The 15,103-nt window shown below is 59.8% G+C and overlaps 2 protein-coding genes across 3 annotated transcripts in view; one reads left to right on the top strand and one right to left on the bottom strand.

The window, feature by feature from the left end:
• The window catches only part of MYO1D (myosin ID), a 364,381-nt gene extending 358,039 nt beyond the window's left edge, over window positions 1-6,342 (top strand). For both annotated transcript variants that reach the window (XM_078063487.1, XM_078063490.1), the window contains one exon: window positions 4,076-6,342. In XM_078063487.1, coding sequence (XP_077919613.1) covers window positions 4,076-4,232 — 157 coding nt within the window. In that variant the 3' untranslated portion in view covers window positions 4,233-6,342. The remainder of the gene's footprint in view (window positions 1-4,075) is intronic.
• Window positions 6,343-7,700: 1,358 nt separating this feature from the next.
• CDK5R1 (cyclin dependent kinase 5 regulatory subunit 1) lies at window positions 7,701-12,099 on the bottom strand. The gene is made up of 2 exons (XM_078063504.1): window positions 11,938-12,099; window positions 7,701-11,613 (listed from the first exon to the last, which is right to left on the bottom strand). The coding sequence occupies exon 2, from the start codon at window positions 11,464-11,466 to the stop codon at window positions 10,540-10,542; it is 927 nt and encodes a 308-aa protein (XP_077919630.1). The 5' UTR covers window positions 11,467-11,613; window positions 11,938-12,099; the 3' UTR covers window positions 7,701-10,539.
• Window positions 12,100-15,103: the final 3,004 nt, after the last annotated feature.

Below are 15,103 nucleotides of genomic sequence, written 5' to 3'. Positions count from 1 at the left end.
AGGCCATTTGCCTGCAATGATGGCTTGGAACAGATGAAACAAGATGAAAGTCCCCGAATGCCAGTTTGCTGAGCCTTTAAATCCTGTAACAGAGGATGGGGAGGAAAGCAGCCCTCCCCTGGCCGCCCCACTCCAGCGGCAGCTGTCGTTGGGCTTGGCATGCCGTCAGAGGGAGACACCCTGCCTCCATCTATAAAATCTGCCTTCTTTTCTTTAAAAGATGAGGAAGGCATTCTAGCTCTGTAAAGATTTCCAGTGTGGTGAAGCTCCTGCCAGAGAGGTCAGCTGATCCTCCCGGAGGGCCCCTTCCTGGCCATGCCTGGGACCCAGCTACCACTCTGTCTCCAAAGCAGGCACCAGAAACCCCTTGCTGGTCTTAAAACCATTTTGGTTGAGCTTGAGATGAGAAAAGAAAACATGGTTTGAGGGCAAGTTCTTATTTGTCCCTTTAAGATTTGATTTGATTTTTTTTAAGATTTTATTTATTTGACAGAGAGAGACACAGAGAGAGAGGGAATACAAGCAGGGGGAGTGGCAGAGGGAGAAGCAGGCTTCCTGCAGAGCAGGGAGCCCGATGCAGGGCTCGATCCCAGGACCCTGGGACCGTGACCTGAGCCGAAGGCAGGCGCTCAACGACTGAGCCACCCACGCGCCCCAAGATTTGAGTTGATTTTAGAGCGCGCGCACGAGCCAGGGAAGGGCAGAGGGGAGGATCGCCAGCAGACTCTGCGCCGAGCACGGAGCCCCACACAGGGCTCGATCCCACCACCCTGAGATCATGACCTGAGCCGAGACCAAGAATCGGATGCTCAACCGACTGAGCCACCCAGGGGCCCCTATTATTCTTTCAGATCAATCCACTCTTTTTGGTTGTTATTGTGGTAAAATACACAGAACATAAATTTACCATCAGCAGTGCTGTGCAGCCATCACCACCGTCTAGTTCCAGAATGTTCTCATCACCCCAGAAGGAAACCCCATACCCTTTAAGCAGTCCCTCCACACCCCACTCCTCTGTTTCTGTCCTGTGGATTTGGGTAGTCTGCACATTTCATGGGAGTGGAATTATACAATACATAGCTTTTTGGGCCTGGCTTCTCTCAGTTAGCATGTTCTCAGGGTTCATCCATGTTGTAGCCTGGGTCAGTACTTCCTTTTTATGGCTGAATAATATTTCATTGAATGGATATACCAGTTGGTTCCTTCATCAGTTGATAGATATTTGGATTATTTTTGCCTTTTGTTTATTGTAAATAATGCTGCCGTAAACATTCCAGTACATGCTGTTGTGTGAACATCTGCTTTCAGTTCTTCTGGATGTATCTCCAGGAGTGGAAGGAATTGCTGGGCTGTGTGGTAATAATTCGATGTGTGACTTACTGGGGAGCCACCAGACTCAATCCACGACATCTTTGTCACCTGTCGATGGCTGTGTGGGGACAGCGCCTGCAGATGTTGCTTTAGCCCAGCTCTTAAGACCAGAAGGCTGTTCTCCTTCCAGCCCGCATTGTTCTATTCTAAAATCATCACATGTAGCCCCTCACCCTCCACTTCTGCCCAAACCCCACAGCACGCCATGAAGACAGGCTGGGAATCAGCACAGGGCCGCTCAGGGAGATGCCAAGGGAAGAAGCAAGGAGTGCAGGCACGGACTGTCACTTAAGTTGACAGTACGGAATATTCCTTTGCTAAGGGGCAAGCCTCCCTTGTAGAACCGTCCCATTTTACAGGCTGTCTGGCCACTTTCCCTTTGGGATGAACTTCATGGGCTGGGCATGCTTCAGCCCTACAAGGATCTCAACCAATTGCACCCAGCATTTATGAGTGTTTGGGGTTGGCAGAGTTGTGGTGCTGGGAGGGAACAGTTCGCAGAGCAGGGGACAGGAGGCCTGCATACCACGCTAGCGCCGCCAGCCCCAAGAGCAGCCTCGCTAGAAGTGCAGGTGCGGCCCGGCAGCACCAGGGGAGCGTGCCCACATGCCCCCCACAGTGTGGGAGCCCGGTATGGCCCCTCGCCGCCCTCCGGGGACTCACATTCTAGAAGTGGAGACCAGTACGTGTGCTGAGGCTGCCTAGACAGGCCAGCAGAAATGCTTCCTGCCCTGCCCAGTGCGGGGAGAAGCAGACTGGAGCTCGGGTTCTCTGTGGCTTTTTCTCTCCTGCAGCCCCCACTCCGGGGGCTCATTTACAAGGTGAAGTTGGGCTGTTGTTACCTTGTTCTCCGTTCTACAATAACCACTTGCTCTTCCATCTCCCACCAGCCTCAACCCTGCACCAAGAGTGCAGAGCAGATACCAGAGATGCCCAGAGCCCGAAAGAGGAAGGAAGAGTGGTCAGGGGCCACTCTCTGTGGACACTGAAGTCAGGGCTGGGGAGGGGCTGGAGTCAGAAGAAGCCTATTGAAGGTAGCATGATCCAACGGTACGAACACAAGAACATGGGGGTGGCTGGTCAGTCCCATCCCCTCCCTCTGTGTTTGGAATGTGGCCCTTTTAGAGCCATTTCCTGAGGACTTTGAGGCCCCCAGGTGACTCTAGAACCCATTGCATGCACCCTACAGTACCGTGGGGTGGGGGGCACAGACGCAGAAAGTGGAAAGAGCCTGTCCCCAGCAGTGCACTGAGGGAAGGACACATGCCCACCAGGAGGCAAGGGCAAAGGGGAGGCCTCTGCCAGAGTCAGAAGGGGGACGTCCCCAGGGGATATGATTCCAGCTCAGAGGGACCCAGAGGCGGTGCCGGGTCGACCAGAGGGCCCAGGAGGCTGGCTGACTAAGCAGGGGAAGGTGCAGGCTCTGGGTCCTAGAAGCGTCTCCAGCCACAGGCAGGGCTGCAGTGCGGGGGGCTCTGCCTGCCCTGGGCCAGCACAACGGTGGGGACCGGGAGCGCAGGGCTGCACCCCTAGACCCCGCCCAGCAGCCCTGGCTCCCCCAGGAGCGGAGTCGTGCCTGAGTCACTGCCGCTGGTGGACTCTATTTTTATGTCCAAGTCTGCTTAAAAATAGCGGTCTAAGCCAAGGTTTTAGCTGCAGCTGACAAGACATTAAGTATTAGACACCTGATGCCCGCAAGTGAGAACCACGGCTCTCTTCCTGCTGCACCGTCTGCCCCCGGGGCAGACCCAGGGGGAAGGCAGGCGGCAGAGGGGCATGAGGAAGCCTGGCAGCGTGCGGGCAGGTGCGTCCGAGGGGCCGCGCCTCCTGTGACAGGGCCCCGCGCGCGTGCCGGGAAGGCGCCTCGCTCGCACCTGGGCACCTGGGCACGTGGTGCGCCGCCAGCCTGCCCAGCGCCTGGGATCCGGGCCCGCGCCGCAGGCCCTGCTCCTCGCGCCTCTGGCTCCGAGAAATCCGAGGGGCGCGAGCCGCGGCGTGGGGGTGTGCCAGCACACGGGAGGTGCCCGCCGCTTCGCACACGTTTCTCGGCTGGCAGATGGGTGGCGGCCCGCGGCAGGTGCACCCGCACTGGGGGGGGGAGGGGCGGGGAGGCCGCTACCGCGAGGGCCTTCGGAAACCCCGAGTGGGAGAGGGCCGCCCAGGGTGCTGGGGAAGCAGGAGTCAGCCCCAGTTCTCCCGGCCGGGCCGATGGCGGGCAGGACTGCCAGAAGAGCTTTCTCTCGCCAGCGAGAGCACGCAGGCAAGAATCTCCCGTCCGCACCCCTTCCCGGACGCGCCTCCCAGGGCTCCCTGTTGCAGCCACAGACGGCTGATCAGTAGCCCCGAATCAGAAGCCCGTGCCCCTCCCGACGAGCCCCCTGCTGACCTCTAACGCCCAAGTGACTGGGTCCCTGCCTCAGGCCAGAGCCCCGGTGGCTCTGGTTCGAGTGCATTCTGCGGGTGCAGGCCCAGGCCGCAGCGCCAGCCCTGCTCTCTGCCGGCTCTGGCTTGAGGCTGCAGCCCAGCCCCGGCCTCTGCTGCCCTCTCCCTCTCCTGGGGCACCGCCTGTGCCTGTGGCCCCTGGGCCACCCACCAGGCCTTGGGGAGCTGGGCAGATGCGGGCCCCAGGGGGTGCCAGGGCCATTTACCCCACTCTGGCCGCCTGCTAACTGCCTGCTGGTCTTTCTCTTTTTGGTTCTTCCAGTGAGAAGCGCTACCTTCAAGTCAACGTCACCAACCCCGTGCAGTGCAGCCTGCACGGGAAGAAGTGCACGGTCTCCGTGGAGACGCGGATCAACCAGCCGGAGCCCGACTTCACCAAGAACCGCTCGGGCTTCATCCTCAGCGTGCCGGGGAACTGACCGCCCACCGGGGAGGCCTCACCACCCCGTCTGACTTGCTCACTCCCCGCTACCCCCTGCTAGAAATCAGCTCGCAAGGGTCCGCCGTGCTTGGGGCCAAGCCCCTCTTCTGCCGCCTCCAAGGCTCCTCCCCTGAGGTTTTCTTGCTGGCTTTCTGCCTTTGGTCTCCATCCTCCTCTGCCCCCACTTTCCAGTCCTCACTCAACAAACCAAAGACCCCGGTGCCCTGCCACAGACCCCTGGACCCACACCCAGACCGCAGCTCCCCGCAGAGGTGACTTGATGTCAGCGGAGGCCCCTGCCACCACACACACACACCCCCCATTGGCCAGGTCAGACCCTGACCCAGTGACTGGCACCTGACCCTGCAAGGGGTGGATGCAGTTTCCCCAACCCAAAACATGCTCCCCTGGGGGGCTTGGGGGAGATTGCTGGACGTGAGCTGGGGATGTAGCCCTGCTCTCTCCGTGAGCACAGCCTGCCACCCCTTTCCCCCAAGGGGACCTGGCTCAGAGCTCCTCGGTGGAGCCCCTCTCCCCAGCAGTCAGCCAAAGCCATCAGGGGAGCAGGTTCACCTGTCGGGCTGGCCCCTCGGCCCGGAAGCCAGCGGCTGGCAGAACAGTCATGCCCAGCCTGCCCCCCGCCCGGGGCCTGCAGGCCACCTCTGCGGGAGAGAGCAGAGCAGGGGCTCCAAGGCCCATCTTCCTTAACTGCACGGCCTGGGCCCGTGGTTGTTGCACGGTGATGTGTGCAACACGCAGGGCTGCGCCTCGGGTGTGGGGTCTGCTGCGCCCACACTCACGTCGGGCACATCGATGAGAAAACGGAGTTGCAGGGGCCAGGGAGCACTCTGGGGGGGGGGGTGTCTGCAAGTTATCCGACACCCCTGTTTCAGACACATTCAGAGAACAAGGACCAGGGCCGGACGGGCAGAGTGACAGAAACAGAGTGGGGGGTCCTGGCACTGCAGGCCAGGCCAGGCTGCCCCCCCCCCCCCCCGCCACAGCTGGGGCCCAGGGTGGGCCCAGCAGAAAGCAAGCGTGCCTCAGTGCCTTCCTGAGACCACTCTGCTCCGGAGCCTCGGCTGAGGACGTGGCCCCAAGCCTCTGAGCAGCCCGGGCCTCCAGGCCAGGAGCCTTAAAAGGAGAGACTTGGGACACTCCATGTGGGGAGGGGGCTGAGGGGGAGCCCACAGCTCGGGAGGAGACTGGCGGGAGGTAAAAGGGATGCGCTGACGTTTTCTTCACTTTCAGCCATAGACCCTGCCCACCCCCACCCCCCCGCCCCCTACCCCCATGCTCCTGAGCCGCCACCCTGACCCCACAAATCACACCGAGTGCCTGAGCGCAGCCTCCCGTGCCTGGCCCAGTGCCTGCCCGGTCACCTGGCCGGCCCGCCAGCTGGTCCCAACAGCCTGGTCTCCCCTGCACACACCCCCCACCCCCCCGACTTCCCAGGGCCCGCAAAACATTTGCACCATGTGCAGTTCGCAACAAAGAATTCTCTTGGCATCCTGTCCTTAGAAACCCGTTCTCATTCTCGAAGGCTGGTCAGCTGCCTGCACCGCGCAGAGGTGCCATCAGCCTGGTTTAGCAACGGAGTTTTGCCAGTCACCTTGATACCAGTGGAACCATCCTAACTGGAACGGCGCCTCCTCTCCTTTCCACTCCTTTCCCCAAACTCCTTGCTTTACACTAGAGACGTGCACGTGTATGTTTGAGACACACCAAAACGGAACATGCCAAATGAGTGCCTTTCCGGGGCTGGGGAGGAGGGGTGGGCGGTGGGGCCCTTCCTGCTGCCTTTAGGGGTTGCCTGGGGCTCCTCAGGCTGAGGCCAGTCGACAAGCACTTTTTCCTGATGTCCTAAAAGAAGTCCCAGTGTGTGGCAACTGAAGAAGGCTCAAGCCTTTAGGGTGTGAGCTCAGCGGTGCCTCCAGGGGCTGGGGGAGAGCAGGGCACAGTGATTGTATGCAATGAAGTGTTTCTCTTGATCTAATTAAATGCAGTTTTATGGTTTGCTGCGTTTATTCCTATTTTCCATTAAATTAACTTTATTTCTAGAGCATATTTTGATTTACTATTCAAGAGCAATAAAGCATTAAATCTTATTTTTAAAGGTGTCCTGCTTATCTGTAATTGAAAACTATACCCACAATTGTGACATTCCAGCTGGTAAAAAGTCAGCTGCTGTCCCAGAGGATGGGAGGGAGCATTAAGCACAAATAAGGTAAAATGGAGGATAATTTACAGGAGGCTTTTCAATGAAAATATTAGACACCCGGCGGGGAGGCGGCGGAGTTCAATCGAAGCACTTCGTTCCACCATTTTGAGGCCCTTGCGTTAGACTCAAAGTTCACTGCTCGTGTTGACCGAAATCGGAGCACGTATCTGTGAAGGACAAGCTCCGAGGCCTGCAGCGGCCTCTCCCCGGGCGGGCGGGCTGGGGACAATGGGGGTGGCAGGAGGAGCGCAAGGGATCCCGGACCTCTGGGGGCAGGGGCGAGGCAAGCGGCAGGCAAGCAAGCCCCCCCTCCCCAGACGACAGAGCCTCCCCAGCACCCAAGGGCCGCCCGGTCACCGTCCTTGGTGGCAAAGAACATGCAGTGCAGCTTCTGTGACTCAGACCGAGGGAGAGGCCCTGAATTAAGCCAGTGGCCCCGATGACAAAGCTGACCGCACCCGAGGGGCAACCTGGGTGGCAGTGCCGTCCCGGCGTCCAGGGGTGCCTTGGGCCCGCAGCGTGCAGGCCCTAGGGAGCCTCGAGTCCACACTGCCCTAGACCCTGAAGCTTAGGCTGGGGGCGGGAGCGGGCACGGACCACTGGCAGTACTGCTGGGAGGGGGCCCCCCCTTGCCACAATCGTGGCCTGGGGTGGCTGCTTATTTGGGAGCCCCGGAGGCTGGATTCCTCGCTCTTGCAAACCTGCACCGAGCTAAACTGGCAGGGCTGAGCCACGTGGACACCACTCCACAGCCGCCCGGCAGAGAGGAAACCTCTGGGCCACGGGCGCTGAGCAGAGCCAGGCCCAGGATACGTGGGGGCAGCGGCCTCAGAGCCAAGCTCCACGAGGGAGGCTGAGGCCTGGTGCCCCTGCGGGAGCCACAGCACCAGCCCTCACCGGGCCAAGCCTGGGCCTGATTCCCCCCCCCTCCGACCCCCGCCGGCCGCAGGTCCCAGTCACCCAGCTCTGCCAAGCCCAGCCCGGGCAGCCTCTGAGGAGCAACTCCTGCCCCGCGGCCCAGCTAAACCAGAGTTGACTTAACCTGTGCTACTCTCTTAATCACCTTAACTTGAACGCACCGGTTAAGCAGAGAGCTCTCCCTGAGCCCTGCCCTCCCTTCGCCCAGCCCTCCCTTCGCCCAGCCCCTCCCCTCCCCCACGATACAAATCCAATTATGTTCCGAGCACAGGAATCATTTAGAAAAGGGGCCCCCCCAGCCTGCTCGTGAATGACAAGAGGCCTATGGAATGGATGGTCAGTGCATTTTATTTATTCAGCACAGTACAAAAATAAATAAAAATAAGGGAAAGGGAATTAAATTACAGCCAAACTGAGCTTCATGACCTTGTCAGATTATAAACCACACATACTTACAAACACACTACACATACATACAAAATGAGACAAATATAAATTAATATTAACAATACCCACGGTTTGGTCAAAGAATAACTACAGAACGAATTGCACTAAGAACCAACATACACCGCACGTGTAATTAGCAGTTTCAAATATACAGCGATGAATAATTACGAGTGGAAAAAAATGGCACATTTTCTTTTCATTGCAAGTTTAACAACTGCTGGAACAAAACTAAATTCTAATAGCTGCATGGAAAGAATATATCAACCCTTCAGGTTTACAAGAAAAAGAGAAAAACCCAAATCCTGAACTATTATTCCTGTGACTGGTTCCGTGCACGGGTGTAATGTTCACGGCCATCTGTTCTAAGATTATTTTTCTTAAGACACAAAATGCTCCTGGTTCGCATGCACAAGATCACTGTCAAAGCAACAATGAAAGAATAAAGGGTTTTTTTTTTCCCCCGTAGGTTAGTTTTTTGTTTTTGTTTTTTTAATTGTTGTTCTAAAAGTAGTCTTCATAGCAGCATGTCAAATGGGTTCACTGCCTGCACACTCGAGTCCATCAGCTCCTGCACCCAGGACTGACCAGCACAAGGGCGGGGAGGAGGAAGGGGCAGGCTTCACACTGGGGGGGAGCCAGAGACTGGCTTCCTTCGTCCCCCAACCACTCCTGAAATTTGCACCTCCTCCGAGAAATAAAAAAATAAATACGGAGAAAGAGAAGGAAACACACAAAACCGGAATCCTGGGGATGCAACTGAAGCGCAGTCTCAGGCCAAGTTCGGCCGCCGCCGAGAAAGAGCGACTACGGACGCGCGCCCCTCCTCTGGAGACTCGGCACCCGAACCTCCCTCTTCCGGGCCGCCAGGGCCTGCTGCCCCCACAGGCCTCCTACCTCAGGTCACACGTGGCGGCAGGATCTGCACAGACGGGCTGTGTGACAACTCCAACCGAGAAGAGGCGCGGCAGCGGCGGCAAAGTCTGTGCCAGCAACCTTCCAGCAGGTTCCTTCCAGCTCCACATCAGATTATCTGGCAGTCCCGGGAACGGCTCAGGCTCAGCGTGGGCCCGAGGCGCAGCTGGGGCAAACGGATCCCAGCCCGGGCAGGCCCTCCCCCTCTTCCCCAGGAACACCCGGGCCCGCGGCTCGGCTCCAGGCCTCTTACACCAGGACCTCCGTTTCACAGCTTTCTCTTGTTCGTGTGAATTTCAGTAGTGCTCGTGCTGAAACCAGCAGCCACCTGGAACCTAACCCTATGTCAAAGGACCCTCTGCCTTCCCCCAGCCCCCTATTCCAGCACTCCCCGGGAAGGGGAGGGGGGGCATGGGGACTGGAAGAGAGAATTCCCCAGAGCGTCTTCACATTGGTCTTTGTTCCCCAAAGCTGGAGTGATGGGCCACGGAGGGAGGCTCGCTCCCTTCTCCCGGTCCTCTCCCAAGTCCCAAGCCACCGATCTGGGAGAATCAGAAAGGAAATTGATTAAGTACACATCGTGTGTTTTCGCAGCCACTAGGGTAAGGTGGAAACCCAAACCAGCAACTGCAAATGATCAGGTGCAGAATCAGCAGGCTTCCGAAGCAATCAGGAGCGCTACTCCCGTCTTGGAATTGTCTCCAAGATCCAGTGGTCTCACTGGGCCTTGCCGGGCAAGGCTTCGTCTTCAGAAGAAACTGAACTGTTTGGAAACAGCTTGAAATGAACAGGGGTGGGGACAGGGGGTACATCATTACCACATCGCCCTGATCCCTGACGTCACCCCCCACCCCGGCTCTGCGGAACGAATGTCATGCACCGGCAAGAGGCCTTAGCCCTCAGGTGGGCACCGGCTGGTCTCGGGCACGACAACCCCACCCGCCCAGAAGGCAGGCTGTTGGTAATGGGCACCTGCAGCTGCCCTGGCCTTCGCCACGGGGTGAGTAAGCTGCATTAGTCAAATGAAAGGTTCACCCAGGAAAGGAGCTGTCCCTACCTCTTCCTACCCCTTTAGCTGGGACCCAAAATCAAAGAACTTAATGAGTCAAACCAGCTCCTTAACCCAACACTGCCAACACAGCTGGGAGCGGGGGAGCAGGGGGCTAGGGGGCAAGGTCCATGTCTTCACTAAAGGAAAGCCCTTCTCCCTAAAAAAGAAAAAAGAGCAAACCCAGGTGGTGCATTGTCAAACGACAGGCCCCAATCTTTGTGCCAGGCCAGCTTCTCCTCGACTGAAGAGTTGTCCCAGGGTGGCGGGCACCTTGCCTCACAACCCTCCTCGTGGCTCGGTCGGGGTGGCCAGCTCCACAGGCCTCTGGGAGAAGGTATGACCCAAAACAAGAGCCAGGAAAGGACCCCCAGACGGGAAGGCCAGTCGCTCCCTGGGCCAACCGGCCAGAGGCCCCTCTCCGGCTCCCGTGCCAGGAGCAGTGGACGGCCTCACCCGCCCCAGTCCAGCAAGGGCACAGGCGGCAAGAGGACGCTCAGTCCCCTGAATCCCCCAAAGTTGAGAGGTCAGCGGCCCGGGTGGCTCTGGATACATCTTCTGGGGGTTGCACAAGGTTTGGGAGTTCAAAAGCGCCCAGAGTTCTTGGCAGGGCTGAAGAAAACCCCAAGGAGGGAAGGTGGGAAGGGAGAGGCCCTCGGTGGCTTTGCTAGACACATATTGTACACAGAATCTGATTTGCTTAATAATAAATTTTTAAAAATGAACTGAATCCTTGAGCCATGATGCGGGCCACGAGGCTCACCGATCGAGCCCGAGGAGGAGCCGCTTCTTGTCCTCCTGACCACTCTCGTTCTTCAGGTCGGAGAACACCTGTGTGAAGTAGTGTGGGTCGGCGTTGATCTGCAGCATCTTGGAGCTCATGAGGTTGATGACGGAGAGGCAGCGGTCCCAAAAGGCCTCCTTGCAGCTCTCCACCAGGAAGGGCTTGAGCGGGTAGGAGATCTCGTTGCCCATGTAGGAGTAGGAGAGGTACAGGCAGGTCAGCAGGATGGCCTGGAGCTCGTGGTCCGAGCCCACCTCCGACGAGATGACGTCCCTGCAGAGCATGTAGAGGAAGACCACGTTGGCGGGTGTGATGAAGCCCTGGTCCTGCCAGCCCTGCAGGAGCAGCGAGCGGTCCACGCTGCGCAGCCAGAGCACAGGGTCCGTGGGGGACAGGTGCTTCAGGCGGTAGCACCGGCGGCACAGGAACTCGCCCAGGCAGCGCAGCAGCTCGCTCGTCGACGCCTGGACGATGACACGTTTGGGCGTCCCTGCGGAGCTGAGGGCAGGGTGCGGGGCCTTCTTGACGGAGGAGGAGACCCCCCCGGTCTGGGAGCCCGAGAGCTGGCCGGCAGGGGGTGCGGGCGGCTGCGCCGGTGGGGGCTGGGCGAACGTGGACAGGTTGGCGCACGACAGCGACTTCTTCAGGTTCTCATTGTTGAGGTGCGTGATGTTGTTCTGGTAGCTGCTGTTCGGCTGCACCTTCTTGGAGTTCTTCTTCTTGGCCGACACGGCCACGATCCTCTTCCAAGGCAGCACGGAGATGATGGAGTGCCGCTTCAGGTTCTTGTCCTTGGCGTTCTTGCTGTTCTGCACGGCCGTGTAGTGGCCCACCGTGGCCGCGCCATCCTCAAACAGCGTGGCCTTCCGGTAGCTGGGGGACAGGGACAGCACCGTGCCCATGGTGCCGCTGCGCGCCGGGCGGGGGCCCGCGCCCCTGCGCGCCCAGCCTGCCGGCCGGAGGCACAAAACACCTCAGCGAGCCCGCGGCGGCCCCGGGCAGGAGGCGGGAGCACTCCCGGCTCCCGGGCGCGTGCTGCCCCTTCGGATCTGCGTGGAAAACAAGATGGTTCTCAGCACCAGGCGGGGCTCGGTGCCGCGCTCCTCCACCCGGGCCAACGCGGCCCCCGCGGACTTGGCCCCGGCCCCGCGCCCCCGCGCCGCAGCCCGGCCGCCTCCACTGCGGCACCCCCCGCCCGCCTGCCGCGGCTGCTGCGGTCTGGACGGCAGCGGGAGGGGCCCGGGCGCCGGCGGAGGCGGCCGGGGCGGGGAAGAGTGGGGGGGACTGGGGGACCCCTCCTCGACACCGCGCGCGGCCCCGACCCCGGCCCCGGCTCCTCGGGGGCAGCGGGCGGCCCCGAGGCGCAGGCTTACCCGGCAGGCGGCGGCGGCTCCTGCGCTCCGCGCCCTCCCTCCGCAATGCGCGCCGCGGCTCGGGCCCGCGGTCCCGGCGCTCGGCGGGGCTCGGCGGGGCTCGCGCTCGGCGGCGGCGGCGGCGGCGGCTCCGGAGCTTCTGTCCAAGGTTCTGCAGGCGCCGCGGCCCCGCCCCCCGCCGGCCGCCCTCGCCGCCGCCGCGCTCCCGTCCCCGCTCCCGCCCCGGCGCGCACCTCAGCGGCCTCCCTGTCGGGGGCGCGCGCGCGCGAGGCCCACGCGCCGGCCCGGCCTGGCCTGCTCCTGCCTGGGAGCCGGGCCGCCGCGGTCCTCAGCGCCACCCCCGCGCGCGGTGCGGGCAGGGATGCGGCCGCGAGCCCGAGCGCCTCTACTCGCCGCACCCCATCTAGGACCCGGACTCGGGCGGTGGCGGCGGGTACCCGCGGCGCCGGCCCCGCCTCGCCTCTCGGGGCCGCCCCTCCCGCACCGCTCGCCGCCCGCTCTGCGCCGTCGCGCCAGCAGCCGCCAGGCCGCGTGAGAGTCCCCGGCGCCCCGCGCAGCCGAGCTAGGGCCGGGCGGGGGGCGGGAGGGGGCGCGCCGGGGGCGGGGCCGAGGGCCGAACCCGCCCGCCGCCCCGCCCAGACACGTGCTGCCTTTGTTCCCGCCGCGGCACCCGCAGCGGCGGGCCGCGGGGGCGCTCTCGGCCGCGTCCCCGCCCTGGCGACGCGCGGCCCGCCCGAGCTGAGGCTGCCGCGCGAGAAGCTATCCACGGAGGCCGGCCGGGGCCCCGAGATTCCTTTTTCCATTAACATTCTCGTCCGGCGGGGAAGAAGCTAGGTACTCGAGGAGGAAGGCCCTGAGCCGGGGAGGGGCGGGGGGAGGGTGGGAGGCGGAAGCCTTTGCTGAAGCCACTCGCATCCGGATGGACTGTCCCATCGACTTTCACGTCTCCCCCTCCGGGGCCTCTATTCCCGCACCTCAGGTAAAGGGCCGGAGCCCGGGTAAATAGAAATCCAAGCCAGAGAGGCGTAGGCAGTTCTGGGCTGGTCCACAAAACAGAGACTGGCTTTCCCACACCCACCTGGCTGGGACAGGGCTCTGAGGCCCCCGGGTGGGCCGCTGCCCCAGAGACGGGCCAGTCCTTCACAAATCTGACCTCGACATTTCCACTGGCCCTCTTATCAGTTACAGTAAAACTGAAGCCACTGCTCTTCCAAACCAGCCTCTGATCCTCTGATTCCAATGTTTTTCATGCTAACCATGTACCATTTGAAGATCTGGTGCCAAGTTGTAAAATTCTGACTCTAGTAAGAACTGTTCCTCTCACAGACAAGAATTCACATCCTTCACAAGAGCCATTCTTCATTTGTTTTTCTTTTAGTTGGTTCTGGAAACTGATTGAGTTGCCCACAAACCGGAGAAACAGAAGATTCAAACCCTATCTTAATCCAGATTATCATCTCTGGACCAAAAGATAAGGAAGCAGTAATCCAGATTAACTACCCAATTCCTGGCCTCCTGGCCACTCCAGGCTGTCAACCTGGGCCCGCTCTGCCAGTGCTGCCCACAGCCCTACACAGGACAGTGCTGCTATCGAGTCCAAGTACTAGAATGCGTGTATGTACTACCCAGCCGTTTCTGTCAATAGTGGCAAGTGAAAGCTTTAGGGACTTTGGTGACCACATAATGGAAAATGCATTGTTCTGTATGCAGATGGCTGCTTGTGAAACATCCACAGCAGCTGTCATCTTAACTTAGATGAAAGCCGGCCCTTTGCTCAACGGGGCCCTCCCTCCCGATGTTCCTCCGTGTACAACCTCGGCCTGCTCTTGAAATGGAGCGGTCCTCAACCCTCCTTCCCTATTAGTAAGGAGCTTGAAGAAGTAATCTATTCCAGGTCCCCTGGCCCAATGACTCTCTTTCTCTCCAAGGCAAAGCCTTTTTCCCTCCAGCCCCTGGTGGAGAGGCCCAGCTCCCAAGTAGGCCTTTGTCCATACTGCCTCTCAAGGTCCCCTTCAGATTCTGGTGTTGAGCAAAGGTTAAATGCTTTCCATTTCACAAAATATGCCTAGATTTCGAAGCCTGTAAGCCTCCCCTTAGATCCACCCTGGTACCTGTACCTACAAATTTCAGTTTCAGCTATTCTAATTCATGGCAGGCAGTACCAAGGTCCACTTTACCCCACTTGATTTCCCAAACCAAAGCAGCAGGTACTTGCCCGGACCTTTTCCAGGCTGGCCACACTCTGGTATCCTCTCTCGCCATTGTCCAGCCAGCCTTCCCTAGCACCTTCAAAAAGAGCTCTTTGCATTACTACCTCAGCCTCCTCACACTTGTCAAAGGCAAAGCCATGTTTGCAGCACAACATGAACGAAATGTGCACTGGCAGCCCACTTGCGATTGTGCCTGAGGAAAGGGGTTGTCTGGAAGTCCTGTCCACCCCCCCTGCCGTGCCCACTGTTTCAAGGCACCCACCACCACCCTAAAGCTCCTGTCACAGCTCCAGTGCAAGGCAAGGAAGAAAGGGCAATATTCTGCCGGAAATGGCAGAATCAAGGCCCAGAATGCAGACCCAGCTCAATGAAGCGGAGCTGTTTTCTTCCCAGTCCTCTTCAGAGAACTGCAGGAAAGCACTCCAAACCCCACCATCGATCAGCCTATTGATCCTATAGCCTATCTCTAGCTGCCAGAAGGGCCAGCCTGCTTGTTATCTGCACTGTTGGGCTGATATTCCCATGTGTCACCAGAGAATCCCTGTCCTCTGCATGGCCCCATCCCCATACCACCCTGAGAAAGAGAAGACAAGGCTCTGGCCAGCTACCTTCCAGAAAGGGCTCCAAATAAAGCAAGGCTAAGCCCTGGCTTCTGAGGCAGCCATGCTTTGTTCCTTCAGGGATCACAGAGCAGCATCTAGTGGCCCTTCTGGGCAGCACAGATTATATAACTAGCACGCAGCAGTGCTCCAGAGCCAAGCGCCTCAGCCTCTGCTCCCAACACCAGTGCTGTCTCATCAGCACACAAAGCTGTGGCACATGAGGGCTGGTGCCAGGAAGGGTCCCTAGGTGAGGAAGCCAGGCCCAGGCCAGCCTCTGCGCCACCCGACCCCCTCAGCTATGCCCAGACCCAGCTCCCTTGAGGCCAGCGAGGGAAAGCAGCCCTGGAGGTCTAG

Source organism: Halichoerus grypus, chromosome 2, assembly GCF_964656455.1.
Source record: "Halichoerus grypus chromosome 2, mHalGry1.hap1.1, whole genome shotgun sequence".
Lineage (NCBI taxonomy): Eukaryota > Metazoa > Chordata > Mammalia > Carnivora > Phocidae > Halichoerus > Halichoerus grypus.
The sequence above is the reverse complement of the archived record's forward strand: the minus strand, read 5'-3'. Positions and strand labels throughout refer to the sequence as shown.

What these genes read in the sequence shown, in the direction of transcription:
- CDK5R1 (XM_078063504.1), bottom strand. Translation starts at nt 11,466, where the DNA reads ATGGGCACGGTGCTGTCCCTGTCCCCCAGCTACCGGAAGGCCACGCTG.